This window comes from Zootermopsis nevadensis, unplaced genomic scaffold, assembly GCF_977971745.1.
Source record: "Zootermopsis nevadensis isolate Lab colony 2312 unplaced genomic scaffold, Znev_1.0 Znev_ptg000028l, whole genome shotgun sequence".
Lineage (NCBI taxonomy): Eukaryota > Metazoa > Arthropoda > Insecta > Blattodea > Termopsidae > Zootermopsis > Zootermopsis nevadensis.
In genome coordinates, this window is record NW_028259160.1 from 11,146,701 (window position 1) to 11,170,848 (window position 24,148).

General features: G+C 37.7%; 2 protein-coding genes across 3 annotated transcripts in view; one reads left to right on the forward strand and one right to left on the reverse strand.

Annotated features, from left to right (window-relative positions):
* Window positions 1-111: 111 nt before the first annotated feature.
* Window positions 112-4,479, forward strand: Fdh (alcohol dehydrogenase class-3 Fdh). The gene is made up of 8 exons (XM_022074276.2): window positions 112-272; window positions 1,072-1,315; window positions 1,454-1,551; window positions 1,657-1,779; window positions 2,094-2,310; window positions 3,148-3,414; window positions 3,782-3,920; window positions 4,270-4,479. The coding sequence occupies exons 1-8, from the start codon at window positions 252-254 to the stop codon at window positions 4,298-4,300; spliced, it is 1,140 nt and encodes a 379-aa protein (XP_021929968.2). The 5' UTR covers window positions 112-251; the 3' UTR covers window positions 4,301-4,479.
* Window positions 4,480-4,921: 442 nt separating this feature from the next.
* Window positions 4,922-24,148, reverse strand: part of Cow (Proteoglycan Cow) — a 106,168-nt gene continuing 86,941 nt past the window's right edge. Inside the window, exons 5-11 of one of the 2 annotated variants that reach the window (XM_022074263.2) lie at window positions 15,731-15,879; window positions 14,973-15,205; window positions 12,462-12,690; window positions 11,391-11,648; window positions 10,619-10,756; window positions 9,500-9,668; window positions 4,922-7,620 (exon numbers count right to left, since the gene is read on the reverse strand). In XM_022074263.2, the coding sequence (XP_021929955.1) occupies window positions 9,541-9,668; window positions 10,619-10,756; window positions 11,391-11,648; window positions 12,462-12,690; window positions 14,973-15,205; window positions 15,731-15,879 (1,135 nt within the window). In that variant the 3' untranslated portion in view covers window positions 4,922-7,620; window positions 9,500-9,540. Of the gene's footprint in view, window positions 7,621-8,428; window positions 8,857-9,499; window positions 9,669-10,618; window positions 10,757-11,390; window positions 11,649-12,461; window positions 12,691-14,972; window positions 15,206-15,730; window positions 15,880-24,148 lie in introns of those variants that run through there. The other variant, XM_022074264.2, reaches the window with a different exon arrangement.

The window sequence follows — 24,148 nt, forward strand, 5'->3', positions numbered from 1 at the left end:
GGTCGAATAGTAGTTGGCCTTATTACCGGTCGAGTTGATGCTACCATCTTATCCACTTCCCACGGATACGCACGCACGCATTGTCACTAATAGCAGCAAGTATACCAAACGGCACCAATGATAGATAACTGAACAGTACCCCACAGATGACTCAAAGTAGAAACCGTTGTTTTACGACAATCAGCTGGTGCGTAGTGTTAAAACTGACAAGGGCGTTTGATTGTTATTGTTAATGTCCAAATATTTTGGCAATGTCGTCTACTGCTGGGAAGGTATTGAGTTTTATAACTACGCCTCACATGAATAATATAATGCATGCAAATTTAATACAAGTAAATTCCAATGTCATGAAAACAGGCAATCAGCCATTTTGATTATCCAACGTTTCGGAGACGGTTTCTTCTTCCATCGTCAGGGTTGACGTGATCATATGGAGGCTAAGTCTCCGAAATGGTGGATATTAACTCCAATACCGCACTGCGGAGCTCTTGAGACAATTTCGTTGCATCTAGTTACGTGAAAGTCTTTGTAAGTTTTAATACGTTGCAAATTCGTGAATCTCCAAGTTAGCCCATATGCATATGACTTCGTATATCATGACTAAATAAAAAAAACCTTTGGGGTTGGGTGGGTGGGATAATGCATGTGTATATGAACAAGTGAAACATGTTTAAAAAAATTACATGTAATTGAAACATCCCGTAATTCAATCGGCATTTTAGGTGTGTTTTGTGTCTGTGCAGAGATCATATTAAAATTCCTTGCCTGATTGCATGAAACAATTCGAGAATGGCTGAATGAATTTTCACAAAATCTTATATTGGGTAGTTTTATTAACATTTATCACCAGACTGCAATTTTGGTTACAATCAAGCAGCAATAATGGGGACTTTACATAAAGACCTACATGTGTTTCTGCTCACTGATGTAACTAGGATGAGGAAATATGAAGCTGCTGTAGTTACCACTGTTACCTCAAGAATCTCCATTCACCCAGACAACTCGTGACATGATCAGTGCCATTTACAGAAGTTAAATTCTGGTGTAAATTTCGCAACTTATTACTAACAGGTAATTTCATGCCGCGCTGCTGTGGCATGGGAAGAGAATAAGCCTCTATCTATTGAGACAATAGAAGTTGCACCACCAAAAGCTGGTGAAGTTCGTATCCAGATTCTGTCAACTGGTGTATGCCACACAGATGCTTATACTTTGGATGGGCTAGATCCTGAAGGGGCTTTCCCCTGTGTATTGGGACATGAAGGTGGAGGAATAGTAGAAACTGTGGGTGAAGGTGTTACTGCAGTGAAATCAGGTATATTGAGTTTGATACTGATGGTCATTTACTTTTTGTTATAAATTCCTATATCATTTGTTTTATGATAACATGGCAACTAAAGTTTCAACATTTTCTGTTACCACTCAGTAGATTAATGATCTGATCAATTTTCAGGAGATCATGTGATTCCTTTGTACATACCCCAGTGTGGAGACTGCAAGTTCTGCAAGTCGCCAAAGACAAACCTTTGTGGGAAAATTCGTACAACTCAGGTACTTCCCAGAAAACTTCCCATGTCAACTATTTTTCCAGAAGATTACCAGTTATTGACTTTATCAAACAGGTGGACCCTGAAATAGTGTCACTTTACATTACAGGGTCAAGGCTTAATGCCTGATGGCACAACACGCTTCACATGCAGAGGCAAATCTTTGTACCATTTTATGGGCTGCTCCACCTTCAGTGAGTACACTGTTGTAGCAGAGATTTCCATAGCTAAGGTGAGCAGTTTCAGTTTGCTGAATTTAATTTGCATTAGGCCTGAATAGGACTTCAAAAGTGCTCATACCAAATCTTGTGGTTAAGAGGTTAGCACTTGCACTTTATATTCAGAGGGTTCTGGGTTCATGTCTCAGACTGGAGACCAGCTATCCTTTCAGGTTTTCTTGGTGTTCCTCTGTCTTCCATTTTACAAGGGAAACTGATGTGGACTGTATCTGAAAATTTTTACTTCCAAATTAAGAATAATAATGATAAGATAACTCTCATAAGAAACATTTGTGCAAATTTCTGAGAAGAATTTTGTATGTAACAGATAAGTGACACAGCTCCTTTGGACAAAGTGTGCTTGTTGGGTTGTGGAGTTCCCACAGGATATGGTGCTGCCCTTAATACGGCAAAGGTGGAGGCAGGTTCAAACTGTGCCATCTGGGGTCTGGGAGCTGTTGGTCTCGCTGTGGCTATGGGATGTAGGACTGCTGGTGCCAAAAGGATTATAGGCATTGATGTCAACCCTGCTAAATTTGAGACAGGTAAGGTATTACAAGAAGGATGAAGAGTTGGACAGTGGTAATGTGTAGTGAGAGATTTGAGGTTCTCACAGCACAGTGAGAATGGTAGTACCTTCATTAACAATTTTCTTCCTACATCCCAGTGTACTCATCGGTCATAATAATTGCACTGTTCTTTATTTTATACTCTGCTGTGTGGTAAAATGACTGAAAATCATGTCAGGAATATTAGGATGAAACTGTCTGGTGCTAATCTTCTGTTATCAATGATCATGGAACCATATCCTATAGTTGCTTCCCCCCCCCCCAAAAAAAAAAAACTGCATTGTGTTACCTTCCAGGATTTTCCACACAGAACTTGGAAAAGAAAAGGGAGATCGAGATAAATGGAGTGGATGATGTAGGCAATATGAATAGCTATATATATCCCCCCCCCCCCAGATGGAAGTGTGTGAACTTACTAATTTGCTTTCAGTTTTTAGTTCTCTCTGTGTGGCTAGAGAAGAAATTTTTGTAATAAGTTGTCATCATAGATGTGACTATTTAACCTCTTCCAGATCCAAGATTTTGACTTTGAAGCTCAAAATTATTTTTGATGAACCAAGAGAGCAACTTTTCTGTATAATTTAACTTATTTGATGATTGCATCATCTGCTGTGTGTATTGTATCAGTAAACACAAAAATAAATAAAATTAGGCAAGTAGCATTAAGTGCTTTAGGAATCTATTTGAGTTTGTATGTCAGATAGGAAGCAATGATGGAATACAACCAAAAATATCTCCAGAAATGTGCTGTGGTTGACAAATGGTTAAAATTTAGACTTAATCATGAACACATGGGTGATTGTTCTGTTTCAGCCAAGAAATTTGGTTGTACTGAATTTGTGAATCCCAAGGATCATGAGAAGCCAATCCAGCAGGTGATGACTGAATTAACTGATGGAGGTCTCGACTACACATTTGAATGTGTGGGTAATGTGGGAACAATGAGGGCAGCTCTCGAGTCTTGCCACAAGGGATGGGGTATGTCTGTGATTGTGGGAGTGGCTGGCTCAGGCCAGGAGATTAGCACACGCCCCTTCCAGCTGGTTACAGGTCGCACATGGAAAGGGACTGCATTTGGAGGTGATTGTAATGTTAATTTTGTTTGATTTTTGTAGAGTACAGAAAGCCTGCATATATCACAGGCAGAAATAAAAATGTGTTAACTGCATAGGTTATGTAATAGTATGGTGCTTTGTAAATGATAATTGGAAAGGGTCTAGAAGGAAGCAATAGTCTAAGATCCCACTGTTTTAGCACTCGCCAGGAGTAAGTAACAAAAAACACATCAGTAAAACTGGTTAGTCTCTATGTGATGTTTCAAAACTAAGACCCTCCGAATAAAGATGAGTGTTGATCACTTGACCACAAAGTTCAGAACCACCATAAATTAGTTTTCCATTAATGTGGCCACAGTTGTCAACAGCTTACTATAACACTTTTTTTTAAGGGTGGAAGAGCAGGGACAGTGTTCCAAAGCTGGTGGAAGAATATTTGAACAAAAAGATCATGTTGGATGAATTTGTGACTCACAACATGCCTTTTGAGAATATTAATGAAGCCTTTGACTTGATGCATTCTGGAAAGAGGTACGTTAACAGAAATGTACATGTAAATTCTATTGGCAATATAGTAAAACAAAGAGCTAACAAATTTCCTCTTATGAGAATATTGGTTTGAGGAAAATCAGACATATAGTGGTACAGTATTTTGCTGTTACAGATTTGAATTGAGTGGAATATAAAATCTGTGGATTCGGAAATATGTAATGCATTTCACAATTTTTGGTTTAAAATACAGCAGAAATCTCAATCTGACAATTGTTTACTCTAGTTTACCTGTTTTAAAAAAGGCAATTATATGCTTATTATTTACCTGTTTTAAAAAAGGCAATTATATGCTGATTATTTTAACATGACACTCTTTTATTTGTTACAGTATTCGTACTGTTGTGAACTTCCAGCTATGAATGAAGATTCCAATGTGTATGGATAAACATCCGACATTTACACTCAGGTTATGTTACTAATTGCAGGAACTGTAAACAGAACTTGGTTAAATTGTAAAGTTTGAGACTGAGTGCTTTGTATCGAGTATTGTTTTCTAAGTAAAAGGAAATAAAAATATGGGCATTTTGTACACAACTTTTTTAGGATCTGGTATGCATGGACATTCTTTTATAAATAAAGTTACTAAAGTAACTTTTACACATGTTTTTACAGCCCCTTGACAGGTTGGACGAAACTTCTGTTTTACGAGTATTACCATGTGTGTTTCATTGATAGTAAATGCTTTTAATGCCTACTTTCCTTCAGAATGTAATATATTGAAATTTTGGTAAGTACTTTGAGAGAAACATATTATTGAATAAGATTTATAATTATCCATTAATTCACTAGTATAAACAAGCCTGTGCTGTCAGAAGTGTTGTTCAAGCTCCTGTCATTGTCCAGTACTTGATTTACAATACACCATCTCCTACTCCTGCATACACCTAGAAGTAGACAGGAACAATGAGTGAACAGTAAAATATCAGCACGTGAAACATTGGTAAACTTTCAATAGCAGTTGTTAAAGAATAAAGTAAACAAAGTTTTGCAATTTTTATTTAATTATAGTTTTTCAAAACATTACACCAGTTAATAATCAGCCTTTTGGACGAGTGGAGACTGATAAATCTATAGACATTTTTTTGCCACACAGGTTGCCATATTTTTTGTTCATCTATAGAAGAAATTCCCAGAAACTGTATTCATTGTTTTTCTTGAAAAACGAGCGTGAAAAATGAACTTGGGCTATATCTGTTCTGAAAAATATTACATTATGAAATACAGCATTTTGCTTACATGCCTGTGTGTTGATACAATTTCTACCAAAGATGTTATCTTTTATTTTGTTTGCCCCTATGAATTACATTAATTAGACAATACATACATCCCAATCTCACAGAAACATTTTGTAAATGGGAATAAAAGGGCTTGGGAATTAGTATACAACTTTATTTCAAATACTTACACAATATCTATGTTTTATATGACAGTCTACCATAGTTATGTTCTTTTCCATTTGCCCTTTTCTACTCTGATACGTTAGGAAAGCAAATAATTGCCTTTAGCATTAAGAGATTCCAAACTGTCTGGAAGAAAGATAAATGAATATAGGGTTTATTTACATGGGTTTGTTTGGCATCATTCAAGTTAAAACATTCCTACTTCCAGAAAATTCCTATCTTTTCTACAATACTTGAACATTAAAATCACATAAAACAGACTAATAAACATTGGTCAATGTTGATTGCATCTCTTTTTCCAAAGCTACCAGTTCAGTTAGCAAAAGTATATTGACCATTTTATTATTTTCTACTGACCAAGAAACAAAGAACACACCAATAAAATTAAAGTTACATTGCTTATAAAAATTGGGCACACTGATACACTGTTATAGTTAAAATGAGTACACAATTGTCTCAGTGACACATAACAACATATGAGTAGCTTCTGGCAAACATCCTGTGTGCTTACTAGCAGTGAGTGATTCAAACAACTAGCCATAGGTGTTACTGCAACATGGCATCCAATTAAAACCAGAATGGCATGTCTCACATCCTGTGAGTTATTTTTGGTTTTATGATGGAAAATCTTACACTTGTCATTATACTCCCATTTCAAAAAATATCCTCTCGAACACGGAAAACTCTCGGAGAAAATAAAATAGCATTTTTTAAGGATGCAATAGATATAATGTTAGAAGGACATTATACTTTATTCTGAGAATATATGAATGCAACATGGTATAAAATTTGCACTATTTTACAGAATATCTGTGTCTCATCTTATGAATGCTTCTTCCACTCCCAACAACTATATCTACAAAAGACAGTGGGGTGAGGGAAGAAATGAGCATGGAATACAGCTTTACTGTAGCAAATACTTGAAAATGATACGTGACTCGAATGGGTTGTACTGTCTGGAAATAATATATGACATTATTTACATACTTCTTGATGAAGATTTATTAGTCGACTAAGCTACTGTGTGAATCAAGCATTGGACGGTCTAGAAAATGACAAACATAAAAAAGCTTTTAACACCATTCAATAAATAAGAAGCTCCCATTTATAGATGTGGAACGTTAAACCAATACAAACAGCTCAACAAGATATAAATCTTAACTAAATATATATATGTATATAAAAACTCTAAATGGGTAGTAAACTACGAGAACAGTTTTGCATCTAAGCCATTCATTTTAAATGGAATGTTAAATAAGGAATGGTTTGTTTAGCAAGAGTGTAAGGTTGTTCACTATATATATATCATTAATACTCTGTCAAAATGTACTTATTTGTTGCACCTTATCTCTCAATTGACTTGAAGTAAGAACTTGGCTTGTCATAGTGGCTAGTGGAATCTTTGTTGTTTCAAGCATTTTGCTGTGCACTGTAAGCTACATGTTTCAAATGCTAAACAATTGTGAGGCATTAGTACAAATTTCTGTAAGTTCATTTCATTTTCTCATACCTTTTATCACTAATAAAGAAAACAGGATGATTTGTAAGTAACAAACACTCACATAATAATTAATCTATTTATGTTTAAAAACATTAATTCAGATTCCAAAAATCTTTTTTTGCAAAGCTTTTAACACATCATTAGCTGATGCAGACAATACCGACACAATACAGACAACTATCACACAAAAATATTTGGGGAACAAAATCAAATGGAGTTAAAGCAATCCACATTGCCAAATTTTTAGAATACTACCATTTACAAGGGGGGAAAAAAAGTGATACACTATAGCGCTAAGTACACAGCACTGAGGTGTGGTAAGACCCAACACTGCTTATCATTCCTTTTGTCTTCTTTGCACTAGATGTCTCTAGTGACATCATCTACAAAAGTACTCATCTCACAGAAAGGCTCAGGAATCAACGTGACTTGATTTGTAGTGCATATTATGAAGCAGCTGAGTTTAAACATCGGTATATGTATTATCATTAATATCAGTGAGAGTAATGATTTCTCTCAATGGTTCTGCCTGTGGTTCCTGTCTGCTGCTACATATAGCTTAATGATGCTCTATGCCATACAGTGTGAATGAGAACAGTGCAGTGTGTTTATGTATGTACTTAATAAAAGTCTTTGTGTTAGATCGTTCCTTTGTCTCTGAAGCAGTAAGTTATACAGTTAATTACGACATTCCTCTGCTAAGAGGGGTACATAAACTTTTCCTCCAGCTGCATGTTATAGGAGTTGGCCCCCAACCAGACATATCTTGACTTGAGATCTGTAAATCATAAAGAAAATAAGGAAGGAGGTGGCCAGGAAGGACATAAGGTAATATGGAGCCAAGATTACAGACAATATTATTTGTCAGAATTTGTCCACTTTTTGAAACAAGAATATGGAAGAGAAATCAAAATTCTTACGAGAACAAGGGATAATAAACATTTATACAAGGGGAAATAAACTGAAATTATCATCTACACAGCACGGACCCCCAGCTTTACTTTATAAAGGGAATGAGAGACCAAGTTTTGTAAAAGGTACGCTGGTCAGCATAGCAATCTATGACAATAATGAGCATAAACTGATGACAGCTGTAGAGTAACGTGGTACAAGAAATACCAGAGTTCAAGTTATACTCATAAGTAGGTCAGATTCACAAAATCAGTAATAATAGTACTGAAAGAACCACACAGACAAGTTCCAGGCAATAACCAAGAAATGATGGACTTTTACTCTGCCAACAGATGGGCAGGAACTATACTGACGGGCTGTAATTTCTCCAGGATGCCAATGGAAATGTTATTTACATACTACCTATGTTTCCACTATTTTATTTCCAATCTTAGTGTATAAGCATATTTTTGTAATTCTGTTAAAAGCAATGATTTTCATTACTGTAAAACTACCATATTATGAATACTTTAATGGAAGGATTAATATTGTAATGTAATTACAATATTACATTGGAATTTGTCACAAGTTCCTTGTAAGTACAGACTTGACTACTTGTGTCCAGATCAAAGTGACACATTCATCATCTCTGAATCCTACTTTAATGACCAAAAGCTGACATTTCCCAGAAAATATCAATCATTCAGGACTTACTGGGCATCTCTGTGGTCTTTCATTGTACTCAAGAGCCTTAGAATAAAGGCATTCAAATAAACGAGAACTCATAACTTACTGATGAACTCCGTGAAGTAGAGCTCTTAATGTCCTTACTGAGAAGCTAATAGTTCTTTAACTAGTGAACAAATTCCCTACCTTATGGAATCCAAATGTTTGTGTCGACTGCGGTCTTCTAGATTTATCCTCCTATGCACCTACAAGCTCACTGTATTATACTGTACAGTGTATTTAAACTTAAAGTGCTAGTATATTACAATATGTACAATTAGCATAAAAATCCCTAAAACAGCAAAATAAACTACCACCACCTATCGACATGCTAAATACAGACAGCAACCGTTAAGATCTCTAAATTCCCCCATTTATGGTCCTCTAATTGAAAGACCTATTGGGAAGAAATGAACCATCAGAAACTCTTGAAACAGAACGGCTTTGGCGTTTATAACCTCATCAATGCCTTCTCTGTATCATACTATATTTAACAAACAATGTTGAAAAAGTTCTAAATTTTAATTCTAAACACAATCTCATTGACTATGACTGTAAGAAACTTGGAAATTTAACTGTCAGTTAAAAGAAAACATCTATAATTTTCACAGAGATAAAACTTAGGTTACTCACTTCAATTTCTGAGAAAATAACACAATGGTAACTGTAATTATAAGGCCGCCCACTACTTTAATGTATGAGAGAAAATTATTCTTGATTCTTGTCAGTCACTTTCACATAATTTAAAAGTTCACAGTTTATTCTTTTGAATTATATGTTTCAGCCCAATGTGGCCATCATCATGTTCAAATACATGCATGAACCTCATGATGGCCACATCAGGCTGAAACATGTAGTTCACAAGAATAAACTGAGAACTGTAAGAGTCTGAAAATGATCGACAAGACTCAATTATAACACACCGGGATGCTACACTACAGGCGTGAGTAAATTTGTGAAAATAATCTTTTCATTATCAGCATACCGTTCTCAAATGCATGTTTCTTGCTGAGTTGAAAAGCAGAATTTTCTATATTTACCTGTCACTGGTCACAGTTCTGATGGAGGCAAAGAGGAGAGTTTAGAAATCAAGTGGCTGATCAGCACTGCCTTCTATGTCCTGTTCTGTATCATCATCTTCATCATCGTCACTGGTGTCACCATCTGAGCTGGCACTGGTGGCTTTGTTAGTATTCATCAATAAATTTTCTACAGTAGAAAAAAAGAGACATACAGAAGTCTATGCTCACATGCATAACATTTTTCTGACATGAGGCGTGAGAGGAATTGCCTGTTTTCACCACCAAACCAATAACCTTCATTCTCATTTAAATGGGCCACCCTTAAAGTCTGGAATGACACCATTTTACAGAGAATTAGTTCGCATCAACATCGTATTATCTTTCACATTGCAAAGCAGAAGTTGAACACAACCTGGCATGAATGATGATTAGCTCTGCTAAGGACGTTTTTTTTTGGAAGGGCTTTCTACAGGACTGAAAAATCCTTCAGGGTAAGGAAAGTGGCTAATTATATTGTATGATGGCAGCGAAAAGGGATTTGTGAATAGTGGGCATTTCAGTCCCATTCATAGTATTACGAATAAATGACAGGAGAGGCACTTCATGACTTGTTCCATCTGTGTCTCTGTGTTGTTTTCTTTGTTTAATATTTACAGAAGGATGAGTTTTGGTTGCAATTATCATTCTTAACAGAAGATGGAACTATTAATATGTTGAAGGATCTGAGGTTTTCATGGCAGTTTGAAGACGGCTGTCTTCTGGGTTCTTGTATCATGTAGTATGGTAGAAGTTCCAAGAAGTTAAATCAATAAATGATGTATATGGAACTGTTGATACATCAAGAACTGTGGTTCCAAATAGGCAGGCGTCTTGCCTCGTACTTATTCACACTCACACTGCACATATCCTGAATGAAGTATAATTGCTTTGACACATGCATTTCAGTCTTATAAGACCATCATCAGTGTTCTAGTTAACCAATGCCAATATTTCTGGTATTAATTAATTTTTTCACACGGGAATTGTCATTATCCCATCCAAATCCGTTTGATAAATATTGTATGATAAATTTGGTACACTTACTGCAGTAATAGAACATCTCTATATTAACTTATGCCAACTGAATAACAGGCTTACCACAGTTAGGTTTCCCACGTGTGCGTGAATTGGCTGTCTCCACACCATGCTTGTCCACGCACCAGCACATGCCCACTGAGGTATGACACTGTGTCGGGCGGTAGTAACCCTGATCATCACAGTCAGGAATATATACTCCTAAAATTACAGAAGATGTCAGTTATTGCTACAATTCCATGAGGTTTCAGTTACCACACTTGCTTTATTCAGTTTTCACTTTTGGTTGTCATACTATGTATGCATTAGTATATTCAGTACTGTACAAATGACTGCAAATGGCTCTCATTATTTATTTTTTATGTGATTCGGTTAATGACGGTGTCAGTACTTCAGACTAAATAGTGTCAGATTACAGTATGATTAATGAATTGGAAAGGATATGTAAGGAAGCAGTCATGGTCTAATTTAAGGTGACATTCATGTACATGGACTGAGGAAAACCATAAAACACTGAGTCAGGAGTGCTGTGATGTTTCGTAAAAATTAATCCATACTGTGGTGATCGTTAGTCTATTTACAATAAATACAACTGATTATGATGAAACTAATTAGAATTCTCTCCTTTAACTCAGTATCTTGAGGGCATTGATCGGAATTTAGAATACCATGTCTGAATTAATTATTAATAATGTAATGTCCATATTTTTGTGAAGTGTATTCAGTTGCTGTAGATATTATAGTAAAGCAAACTAATTTTCTTGTGCCTGCCCCAAATTCCCAGGTCACTTCAAAATAGCCTCTGAATAATTGCATAAAGTGATGCTGCACTTACCAAGAAGGTCTGGACTTATCCTTCTCTTGACAGCAGCACAGGGTCGATCTGTCTTTTCGAAGCACTGACACCATTCGCGCGGTGACACGAAGATGTCGTGGTCAGCATCGCAAGCATCAAGGAATGGCTTGATGCATTTCTCACTTTGGTCATGCTCCAAATCATATAGTTCTTGCAGAGAAAGCTGGTCATCTGCATCCAAGTCCAGATGCTGGAACATCCATCGCACTTCACCCTTGCATGAACCAGGGAAGTGAGCTGCAACAAGAGTTTCTCAAAAGTATAGCTCAACTGCTGTTTTATGACCTCTGCAATGAAGTGTTGGCAAGTATACATGTTTTTATAAGATTTGAGGTTTTCACAGCGGTGTGTGTGAAGATTTCTGTCTTCTGGGTTGTTGCGTTGTGTAGTCTGGTCGATGTTTACCAACGTTTCAGAGGTCATACTGCCTCCGTCATCAGCGCAACAACCCAGAAGACAGAAATCTTCAACTGGGGTTTTATTCCTGGTAGAGGCAAGAAATGTTTCTCTTAGCTACTGCATTCACACTAGCTCTGGGGCCTGCCCAACCTCCTCTACAATGGATACCATGGGTTATTTCTCCAGTTATAAAGAGGACAGGGTGTGAAGCTGAACAAACAACTCCATCTACTGACAAAGTCAAGAAAGAACAGAGCTAAATTCCACTGCCCCATGGTCTTCATAGTGTGATACTTAGGTAAACACCAGGGACAACTTTACCTTTGTATTTTCCCTTTACATGAAAGAGAGAGAGACTTAAAAACAGTGAACATCTCACTGTTACATCTTCAAATGCTACTTGCATCAATTGATACATTTCAGCCACCATACTTCCAGTCAAGGTAGCTGATCACCTGGCTGAAATTGGAACTGGGAGTTCCCAAATTAGGTTTTAAGATTCTGTTCACACTCGGATAAACAATGGTAAACTATAACCTGCTACCTAATATGCATACCCTCTGCTTACATAGACAAAGAGCTACTTCAAGTGAATGTTCCATGTCTTCATGACAATGCCTGATGTTTTAAACACTGACAAATGAAAAATACCTTTTCCTTTGTTGTGGGTGCGTCGACGTTTTGCTTCAGCCATGACAACAGAAAACCAGTCCAACAGACGGTTGCCCATAGCTTGCAGTGCAGATGGGGGACACTCCTTGCTCCAGGAGTTAGATGAAAGGTGGTTAACAGAAGATGGTTTCGTGTCCAGCACCTCATTGTATCCTCTCTGGCGATCCTTGTCATCTGAGTAGGGTGGGTTTGTAGCAGCATACAGGTCCTGTGGCAGAATGGTAAAAAATTGGTTAAAATATTGTTCACCTTGACATGATATCTCCAATAAAATATAGTGAAAAGTACGAGCTAGAAACCCCTTTTTATGTAATTTACACTCACCAGTGGCCTTTAGTATTATGTATTACATCCTGTCACTAACAAACTCAGCTCTCTTCTCTGTTCTGAATCCCTTACATAAAAGAAAATTCCATCCCTAAGTGATAATTATCACTCCTTTTTCCTTTTAGAAATATAAGATCTAATTGTCTCCTGACTGCCATGGTGGTCTAGCGGTTAGAACGCTGGCCTTGGAATTCTGGGGTCCCGGGTTCGACTCCCGGCGGTGCCCGAATTTATAACTTGTGTTGGGCAAGGCCGTGGTTTAGGCAACACAGAGTTTTCCTCCGGGGGCTTCCCCAGTTTCTCCGTGGCATCCCAACAATTACTCCATACTCCATACACACAGAAGAAGGCAATGGCAATGCCTAAAAAGGAATCTGTTCATAATATGTCGCCAACCTCCTGTAAAGGAGACGGCATAATAAAGAAGAAGTGTCTCCTGTCTGAGTCATCCTTGTCCCATCTCACTTTCTGCACTCCCACTAAATGTAAACTATACTTTTCCAACTACCCTCCATACGTGGAGGCTGCCGGCATGAGGATACATCATGTCATGGTGAAAAGGGAACCACTTATCATGGGTTTGCACTGTTAGTGCTTTGATATCTCCTCTTTCCCACTTACTCCTGTCACCAGTAATTGTATTGAACCAGAAACTAATGCATTGAAACGTAAGAGCTTTCATTAATATTCCTCGCATCTACATGAATGTTCAATTAACATCTTCCCTACGCAAACTACTAAAGATACAAAGATCAATTAAGAAGGTAACATCAAACAAGTTATAAATCTCACTTTTGTTTATTAGTCGGTAAATAATAATTTGGGGAAGTGTTTTCCTGATGTGATCAACGCCTTGAATGTTACTTTCACTTTGTAATGTCTAAGTAGTTTCTCTAGAAAGGAAGTTTCATGAAAAGCCTTTCAGCCACTGGCTAGTTATTAAATGTACATAGGTGGTTATCATGCTGTTCAAAAGCTAATAATAAATAATAATAATAAGTAATAAAGGCAAGAAGGATAGAATGGCTTAGACATATACTCCGAATGAGTGAGGATGTAAGATGATCATCAATAGTAAACCTCCTGGCAAATTAAAGCGAGCAAGACCGAAACTCCAGTGGATCGAAGACGTGGAGTCCGATCTTAAACAGATTGGCGTGAGAGGCTGGAGAAGAAAAGCACAGAATTGGGAAGACTGGGCATCAATCGCAAGAGCAACCAAGGCTACACTGAAAGGGCCGTGTTGCTAAAGAAGAAGGTGGTTATCATAGGTGAAGAGCTTTGGTAAGGTGAGGTATAGTAGATCAGTTTTGTGCATCTATACTAGGAATAAGTATCGCCTACATAAACTAGTTGCCATTGTCTCACGTTTTCAGAAGAGTGCACATCACGCAGGCATCAACATTTCCGACAGTCTACTGTTACCCCCGAAAAAAATGTATTTTGTATCATTCTATTTATGGCTGTAAGCCATGGTGAGAGAGGTCATGTGACACATTTGCTGACCACTCACAGCTGTAGACAGCCATGTGGGGTTTTGAATGTGCGCTACCCAACAACGGAACCACGCTAAATCACTAGCAGATTTCAATATACAGAACACTTTAGGAGGAATCGCATGTTAAAACTCAGTTCCGTCATGTCTGATCATTCCTTATGAAGAATGATGAGTGGAAAGGTGTATTCTGAAAGAAGACGCACAATTTCTAATGGAAACTTTGCTTTCTGCAAATATAATTGGTCATTGTATATATATTGCGTGTGTTTTATTAAAGTATTCATAATACTAAAAGAAATATCCCAAATAAAAGTTTAGACCTTACTGAGTTCTATATTTTAAGAATGGTAATGCACGAGTTTTTGTGCAATTAACCACTGAGAATCAATGAAGTTCAATTTGAACTTTATGAATTTCAAGATGATAATGAAGGAATATTTACCAAAATTAAGCACATTCAGCAACTTATCTTCTCCCAAGACATGGAGGAAATAAAAATAGTGAAAATAAATGGAAAATACATAAAGCAAGTAGATAAATTTATCTCTTTGGAAAGATCCAAAATTAAACAAATTAAAGAACTGAACAGCTTAAGAATTTTATCATTTAGCTAATATCAGTTCTACCACAATCCCAATTCTTAACACGAAGCTATTCAACTTTACCTTATTATATTTCGTGTATTTTATATATTTGTAGTGTTTGTTCTCATATTTGAAATCTTCAGGGGTGAACGTGTACTTGTCCTGTGGCATTCTGATGGGTTTGTTGCTGTTGTTCTTGCTTAACTGCTGCTGTTGTTGTTTCTTCTCCTTCTCAGCAGTCAGCTTGAATTTGTTCATCAGGTTGTTTAGCCTCTCTGACTGGCGCTGCTTCTTTCGCATATGGAGCTCACCATCTGGGCCATTGAATAAAAATGTGCAATATAAACACTGCATCAGCTATGAATGAACTGGAGATTTTATTTAAACTTTCTGAAACCATAAACTGCTAACTTCAATCACGACATCTATGAAGAGAATTTAAAAGTTCCTGTAAGCACGATTCATTCTGGGTCTCTGTTAAAGGACAAAAACAATCAAAGAAGAAAGCAGGAAAGTAATATCGAATGAGAATGGTTTTTGGTGTCCTCAGTAATCACTGAAGTCTCAGGTGGAAGAGTTGTTCACTCGGTCACTCCTCCCACCACACAGCTCACAGAGATTCAGACTGGTAGCGGAACTGACAAATCTACATATTAAAAATAACTTTGGCATTGAGGGGAAAAAATGTTATCATCATCACTCAAAACATAATTAAATCTCACTAGGTGCAAATGAGTGATTTTCAAGACTGACAACATCACTCAGGCCTATGAAGTAAAACAAAAAAGCCTTTAATTTTTTTAATACCTTTTTCATACCTAAACATATTTAGTTTTTACCTTTGCAGGGGCAGAATCCCTTGCAGCCGACACGGATAACTGTATGGTGGATGCAGTTGTGATAGTCCAGACGGCACAATGAACTGTACGTTCTATTATCCGTGCCACACAGGAAGGTTGGCTTCACAACAGGGCAAGGGTTACATCTCCTACAACACAAAATGATATAATCAATGATCATTATTCAAGTGCAATGTGAAAGATCTCTTCAGAAATATTACCCGTTTACAACTAAATGGAACCATAATTTGTAGCCCTTTCTAACCTCACCACATAAGACAACTATTTAAAGAAAATCAGTCATCAGTTCTACCAGAACGTCTTGGTACAGCTTAATTGTTGTGTATACCCTGCATTACTTTTGTCCCAGACTTTATTTAATGAAATATTTCCGCGGAACTTGCAATTAGACCACCATACACAAAATGTTTTACCCTGATAGGGTAACGATAAGTACGCACCATTTCCTGAAATCCGATTAATACAAAGAAGCTTTATTTCACTCTATGTTGTTACCAAGAATACAAAATTCTGATCGGAAAACGTGAATGGAAGAGGCGACTTTGGAGACCTAAACAAAGATAATATTCAAATGTAAGACTATCAGATCGACCATTAGCTTCTCAATAAGGGCTCTGCTCCACGGAGTTAATTAAGATACATGAAGCAATAGGAAAATGAACAAAAAAACTTCATATTTGATTTAAAATTTTAGTCGGAAAACCCCGAACGAAAGAAACCACTTTGAAGACCAAGACACACATAGATCTTAAATATCATGTGAGGGTGTTGATTAGATTCATATGCACCGCGATACAGTGCGATGGCTGGTCCTTGTGAACACGTTAATGAATCCAGCATTTCTTTGTAAGCTGAGAAACAAGTTTTAAAAGAACGAATTTAGATCCATGGAATTATTTATCAATATTATGGACGTTAAATGGTATTTATTACGAAGTACCAGCTATAGATCTGTGCCAACAGTTGCTGTATTCACGTTAAATACTGAATCAAAATACTTATGCTAATGAACTATTAATTATACCGATGACAAGTGGATCAAACTGATGCAGTCTGATAAGTCCATTCGAAATTCAATCAGCGGAATCTGTTGTACACTGACTTGACACTTACACGGGTCACAATTTAATTTATTCCTTCTTGACGTTTTGTAATTTTCTCATTACGTCCTATTATTATCAGTCTGTGCAAGTAGTGTGGTCAAAACAGCCGGCGAGGCATCGATCCAATGTCCGCTACGGTACTGACATTCAATACGAGAAACAACGAACAGCGTCATGTTCGAGAAACAGAATGTTCCCGAATTGGAACCACGTCTGTGACTAACCAGGAACTACAATGGTGAATACGTACGAAAACACGGGGATTTAGTAAACCTTACATAAATATGTAATGTTTTGGTTAGGAGCTTCTGGAAGACATCGCCTACAGGGCAGGTAGTAGGTGGCGACTTTAATCGAAATCCATCTAGCGATTCTAGAGTTGACTCATGCGGACAAACATTACATGCTCATTTCGTGCAAAGAACGCATACAACTGCCCAGCGACAATGCATAGGTGTAGACAGATTGCTTTAAATATATATATATATATATATATATATATATATATATATATATATCTAAAACCGCAGATGGTATCCTAGAAATGACAGGTAGAAAATTTGGGAAACCGAAAGCTTTAACATAACAAATACACGGACGTCGTAAGAGTCAGATAGACACAATAAAGCTCACACACGAAAATTACAGAAACATAAATTATTTTAATCTCATACAAAATCAAAACAGGAATTCAGAGAGAAAAAAATCATTTACTGACACCATAACAAAACGAACCTTTATCAGTCGAGAAAATAAAACACGCAGTGATCAAGTGGATGTTACATAACATGAATAATGTACCACTGTCTGGACAGGCATGGGTAAAACACCTATTTAACACTGAAACCACAACGATAAGTTGTGGGTGTATCTCAGAACGTTACCAGCATTAAAAATCATCATGATGCCACAACACATTATACACAGACGAAGAGGTCACAAATAAAAGAATTGACATTATACATATTTTTGAAATGCTATCAGGAGCACCGAACTATTCAACAACCGACTTGAGTGAGTGAATGAGGAGTGACCGAGTGAATAGGACAGTGAGCGCAGAATTAGCCAGCGTCTGTCCTGCTCGGAATTGCACTAACCGCGGAATTAGATCGCACAACGTAGTACGCGGAGACTTGTTAAAGGATTTAAAACTAATGCGACAAGCTAATTGCCAAATTGACCGAACTAAACCCCGCTGTTTACGAACAGGATTACGAAACCAACAAAATGATTACAGTGTTAGGCGACGGACTGCAGCAATGTTAATTATGAATTACTGTGCGGATTCACAGCCACCAACACTAGATTAGTTAGCCAAACGTACATTAAGAGGGCGCCCTGATGATGCACCTCTGAAACGTCGGTAAACTTCTACTAGACTGCACGTCGCAACAACCCAGAAGACATTTACCTTCATACCCGCCGCAATGAGAATTTGAAATCTCACCTATTCAACAGACTGGCGTAATTTTATACTAGAAACGTGCATTAATTTATTGGTATAAATTAATACTAGTCTGAACAAGTCCAGTATAAATTCTCCTAAATGCCTACTTGAAACACCTGGTTCTTGTTAAAGAAACCAGATCGAAATAAAATCTACACTTCTACTCTTACGTATCTTTCTATATGGTCGATATTTTAAACGACACACAAAGAAAACTCTGAACCCGTCCATTCGAGTCTCCACTGGTTAATGCAGATGGAAGTTGTCTTATCATCATTACAGTAAACAGAAACGACCATTTCCGAGGATATAAACTTGTGGATCAATGTTATGGTCTTGTGAGCAGAATTCGATGATTCTCGAGATAGGTGTGCGGCGCCTGAGAGGGACGACAACTTGTCCGACAAGTGTGCAGTGCAATGCAGTCTAAACACGTCCTGGACGTTCGACAGTTCTCCCAGGCGAGTTTGTTTCTTTCTATACTGGGCTCCAGCGTCGTCAACTACACGCAAAAAGTGGATAACGCGAGAACAGTAAAAGTTTTATCATCAATACAAGGATATAGTTTTATGCTACTTTTCTTGTTTATAACGAAGCAGGGTAATGGCAGCCTGTCGCAATGTCTATATTTCTGTACCTTCTCATAAATATGGGATGACTGAGGTAGCAAGCCCCTCTGAAACGTCGGTAAATTACCAAACTACATGGAGCAACATCCCAGAAGACAGTCACCATCATCTTTCAATTCAGTTCAGGAGCACAGAAAAGCAAGCATCTTGTTTCAATGCATGTGAAGTGTACTTGTCTTTAGATGGGGCGAGCACCGACGTCTGGATTCAATCTGTTCGTTTAGAACAGAAAACACATCGCGGAATCCTACCAAACCGACACATGTATCTGGTTATCAAGGCTGGATCTGTCAGGATATACATGACGTTGACACACGGATGGAGTCTGCAGCAGAGATATCACACAGGCTGTAGGATCAGGCACGTTTCAGTTTCCTTGACACCGTAAATTCTTCTGCAAGATAAAGACGAATGAAACTGGTGAAACGGTTGCGATAAACTGCATTTGGCGGGAAAGAGTTTGTTACGTTTTTAACGATTTACCCGGTGTAGAAATTGATGAACGGATCGCAAAACAAGCTCTGCGAAGAAATTATGACGACTACAAGGAATTATAAGTAGTAATTGGTACCATTTGTAGCATAAAAGGATGCACTTTCTTTATAACAATCCATCGTCTTATGAATTGCACGATTTAATATGAATTAATTTCTTTGCCACTGATGATGACCTCTTGAGGTCGAAACGCGTTTGGCACTAAGTGTAAACAGTTTTGTTTGAATGCAAATTATCAATACACTGCACGGTATGCAAGGTTTCAAGTTTTGCATCCTGCTCTCTTTAACGTTCCAAACTCTAAAATGCACCAGCTCAGTAACCACAAGCCATATTAAGCGTGGGACGTGCAACGAATCAGGCCGTCAGATACCTTATGAATTAGCAAAATCAGTTTTTAATTACAGCTTACTCTAGAAAGAATGGAATACGTGATTTAACACACCAGATGACAAGGCTTCCAAACAGACATTATAATGACAAGTGCCGGTTTTAAACTGGCTCCTTTTGTAATAATGACAAAAACGCATCAGTCGTTCACTTCTCAATCAGACACAACTGGTAGTTAATTTCATGAACAGTACGTAATCACTACACGTTTCAATTAAACCTGATTGGCAGTCTACAATTCACGCTTTCATTCCTGACTGTTCAACGTATAATTACGTTTAGGCTGTATTTCGCAATTGTAATTTATTTAGAGAAATCAGCCCTATATTTCCATACTTCAAACACCCTCAATTTGGTTTCTGATAATGCATTCAATGAACAGCAATATCAATTGTCAAAGTCAAAGCAATTTAGACAGACAGAACCACAGAGTTTGGGAAAGACACATTTTGAATTAATTGCTTTCTTGCGGACAATGATAAGACCATTCATTCACACCAAACGCAACAAGACAATTCATAAGTGATAAATCCAGGTACTTGATCTGCCTGAAGAGTGTGTTCTACAATCAACTCTTACGTTATTTAACGATTACAGAGGTTTTATAACATCGAATGTGATCATCAATCCTGAATAGATAAGTAATTTCGAAAGGGATGGTACTGTGCTGGCATTTACCTAGACAGACTGACTAATACCATGAAAACCAGTCACAACAGCTAGTAATGAAGCCGAATTTCGAATCGCGTACCTTCCGCATACATATATACAGAGCATTATCGCCACTCTAGCAGCTTGATGGGTTCCGTAATCTTTCCACGACTCCCTTAATTACTGAAACATCCTAACAAAAAAAATTATTTATCAGACTTCATCAGTAGAAGGTCATACAAGTTACGGTGTAGTGGATCATGCTGTTGAGGCGACAAGGTGGAGGAATTACATACAGACCTGCTACTTTAGCCTCAAGGTTATGTACTGTACACAAACACACAGCCTGCATGTTCTTTTATGAAGAAGAGAAACGTCTGTGTAGAAATTCGGCAGCTGACGGGCTCATTGTCCGGCCCCCAGATCATGCATGAATGAATATAAAGCAACGGTAGGATAATGCTGACAAAGAAACCCGAAGAATTCGGACAGAAAAATGTCTTTGCCTCTACGGCGAGTCCATGGTTTGCGGAAGGAGACGAGACTCCAAGCATGGACGGTAGCCAACAAACAATCACTCACTGTAGAACAACCACCATATTGGATTTGAGGTTTTAACGCGGTGAGTCCGAAGATAGCTGTCTTCTGGGTTGTTGTGCCCTGATGATGGATGGGCAAGGACCTCTGAAACGTCTGTAAATTTCTACCAGACTACGAAGTGCAATTACTCAGAAAACAGCCTTCTTCGGGACCACCGTGTTACATAAGTCATCGGCTTTACAAAGCTTGCATGGATTTTCTTTTCCGTAATTAAATGCACAGAACAGGATCATTCCTGAGAAGGTAACAATCGCTCAGCTCATTTTTTTTAGAAAAAGTCTTTTATGAAACCCGACAATTCATTACCGTCTTCACAAGAGCCCGCTATTGGACCGTAAACTGAGCCAGCCATTTCACTCCCAGATCCATTATTACCATAAAATAAAAAGTGCAGACAGCACGGATATGAGGCACAGTTCGTAGAGAAGCGAAGAAAATTTAAAATTAAAACGAAATTGCGCAAGTCCGTGTAAAACAGAATTATCCCTTTTCACAGCACATGTGGTATGAAACACAGCGGCCCGCAAAGTTATCATACACATCACAAATACAGCGAGCATGTTTACCGGCGGTCCCATACCACGTTGCAGTAGATAAGAAACGGGTCCATAAATATTGACATACAAAACTGTTCTATTTTCGAACTGTTTCATAAACACGAGCACCTTTACCACATGAGCCCTCCCACGTTGAAATAAGGAACTGTTACAGGAGCCCACAGAATGCACTTATCGCTGCTATATTATTTTCGGAACCTTCATATGTATGAGGTCTACGGTCAAGGTACCCACAAATTTCTGCCAAATTTCTCACACTTATTGAAGGCTATTTAAATGCCGTATTACACAAAAGAGCGTCTAAATGGCTTCCACTAACTCCAAAGTCTACTTTTCAAGCGAAACTGTTTCTTGTTCACAGTTATTTTGAAATTATAAGGAGGCCCAAGAAACTGAAATTTGTCAAATTTAGTTTCAATATTACCGAATTAATTTATATCCCCCATTTGACGACCTTTTCCCACCATGGAAAGATCGGGGTTGGATGTCGGGCAGGTGAAAAGACATTTTGTAATTCTGGTGTAACAAAAAATCACACAGAACTTGTCAGTATACAAATGCGCATGAAACCAAAGTATAATTTCTAAAAAGAACGAATCGACTGTTAACTTTAAAAAAGAACAAAATGGGTTCGCCACAGAAAAAGCTTTCCGAGTCCTGCTTCCTCCTTCCCCCGCGCCTATAAAACGTCTATCTCTCAAGCAATACAAACCACTATACTCGTAAAGATGTCTACCCAACGCACAAGATAAAAAACGAGAAAATCTAATAATCTTCATAATCACTGCTCGTAAAGCGACGCCAGCCGACGCCCGTTATCGGAGCTCCAGTTCCAGTTGACATGGCGCTGTTGGCAGCCAACTACGTCCGGAAGATTTATATCTATTTGGCCATGTGCATTTCTCGCTTCTTTCCTCTGCATCAGCGGTGTTCCGTAACACATTACTTAAAAGAAAGTTGACACTGATTGCTGTATTAACACAAACTGAACAGCTGCATGAGATGAGGTTCTCCTCACAGCGGTTAAGCTGTCCGTAGTGGTCTTCTGGCTATGACGCTGTGCTGACTTTTAGATGGTTACCAAGGTTATGGAGAAACACACTGTATCCATCTTCAGGGATGAAGTGGATGTTCCTCCGAAACGCAGGTACCCATCGAAAAAAATCACACATCTGATTATCTTCAGTGTTTTTGGAAGCAGATGGGATAATGTTTTTTGAACTGAATAATACGCAATTCCAGATTTAATTATTAATCTCATTTCTACTTTCACTACACAGGCTTCTGTATGAGCTTAGTTGAATGACTTTCTTGCTCATTCTACTTTCCAGAAATGACATACTTTACCTTTATTTCTACACCATTTTCTGTGATCCTTACATTGTCCCTCAACAAATTATCGTACGCGCGAGCAAATACATAGTTTGACCCAATAAATGCCAGCCTTTTGAGATTATCTACTTCCAACAGGCCACGACAGTTTATTTTTCCTTTAAATTCATAAGCAATCAACCAGTTCTCATTCGACAGCACAACCTCGTCGATGAAACAAAACTGTGCGAATGATTTGGCATCAGCGAATAATATAAAAACTAACCACATCCCGAAACGTCACTGTCATTCTCGTTAATAAGTCACAATTTCTCTCAAAGCGTAATAAAGATAAATCTTCCCGATGGAAGCCTGGTTACCGACACGGCAGTCAGGCTTCAAGTGAAGCACCTCTACTGCTGCCGAGAAACCTCATAAATAAAGCAACACGTTGAAAGACGGCTGGATAAAATCTATGAAACGAGCTTTAGTTAAACCTATTACACAATTTCAGTCTAACGCTGCTATTACCAGAGTTCCAACTGTTCAGTATTCATCAACATTTAGTATACAGTAAATAATTCTCTCTTGGTCTCTACTTCCATTTATCTCGTAGTATTATTTAATTTCTTTGAAGTGGAGCAAGTAAAACGTTGTGTTAATCCCTATTAGGCTACAGGAACTACTTATCATTGCAAAATCCTTTAAACCTCAGTGGTAACTATATGTACCGTATGCTTTAACAATCAATAATCTTGTATAGTTTTTTTATTTTTGGGGGTTTCGTATAATCTCACTGTAAACACAGATTCCCTCCATCAGCACTAACAAGTTAATCTTTGTAATAGTGAATTTTTTTCCTTCTTTAAGGTACGAACTAAATGTTTTATGTATTATTTGGACGAGCTTCGGCTTCAAAGGCGGTCCAGAACACACTAAAAACCTTTAACTACCTATTTACATTTCTTTTGTACACTGGTTGCGGTAATATCGTATTTATTTAAAATGACTGTATATTACATGACTCCAAAATCCCGGACTGATTACGAATATCTAACAGTATTATCTAAGAGTGAGATGAGTGGAACATGTAGCACGCATGGTAGAGATAGGAAATTATTCAAACATTTTTGTCCAAAAACCACAGGGAGAGATATAGACACACCAGCTACGCAACTATCGACTTCTGAGAGGATTCTGCATTATTGAATTAC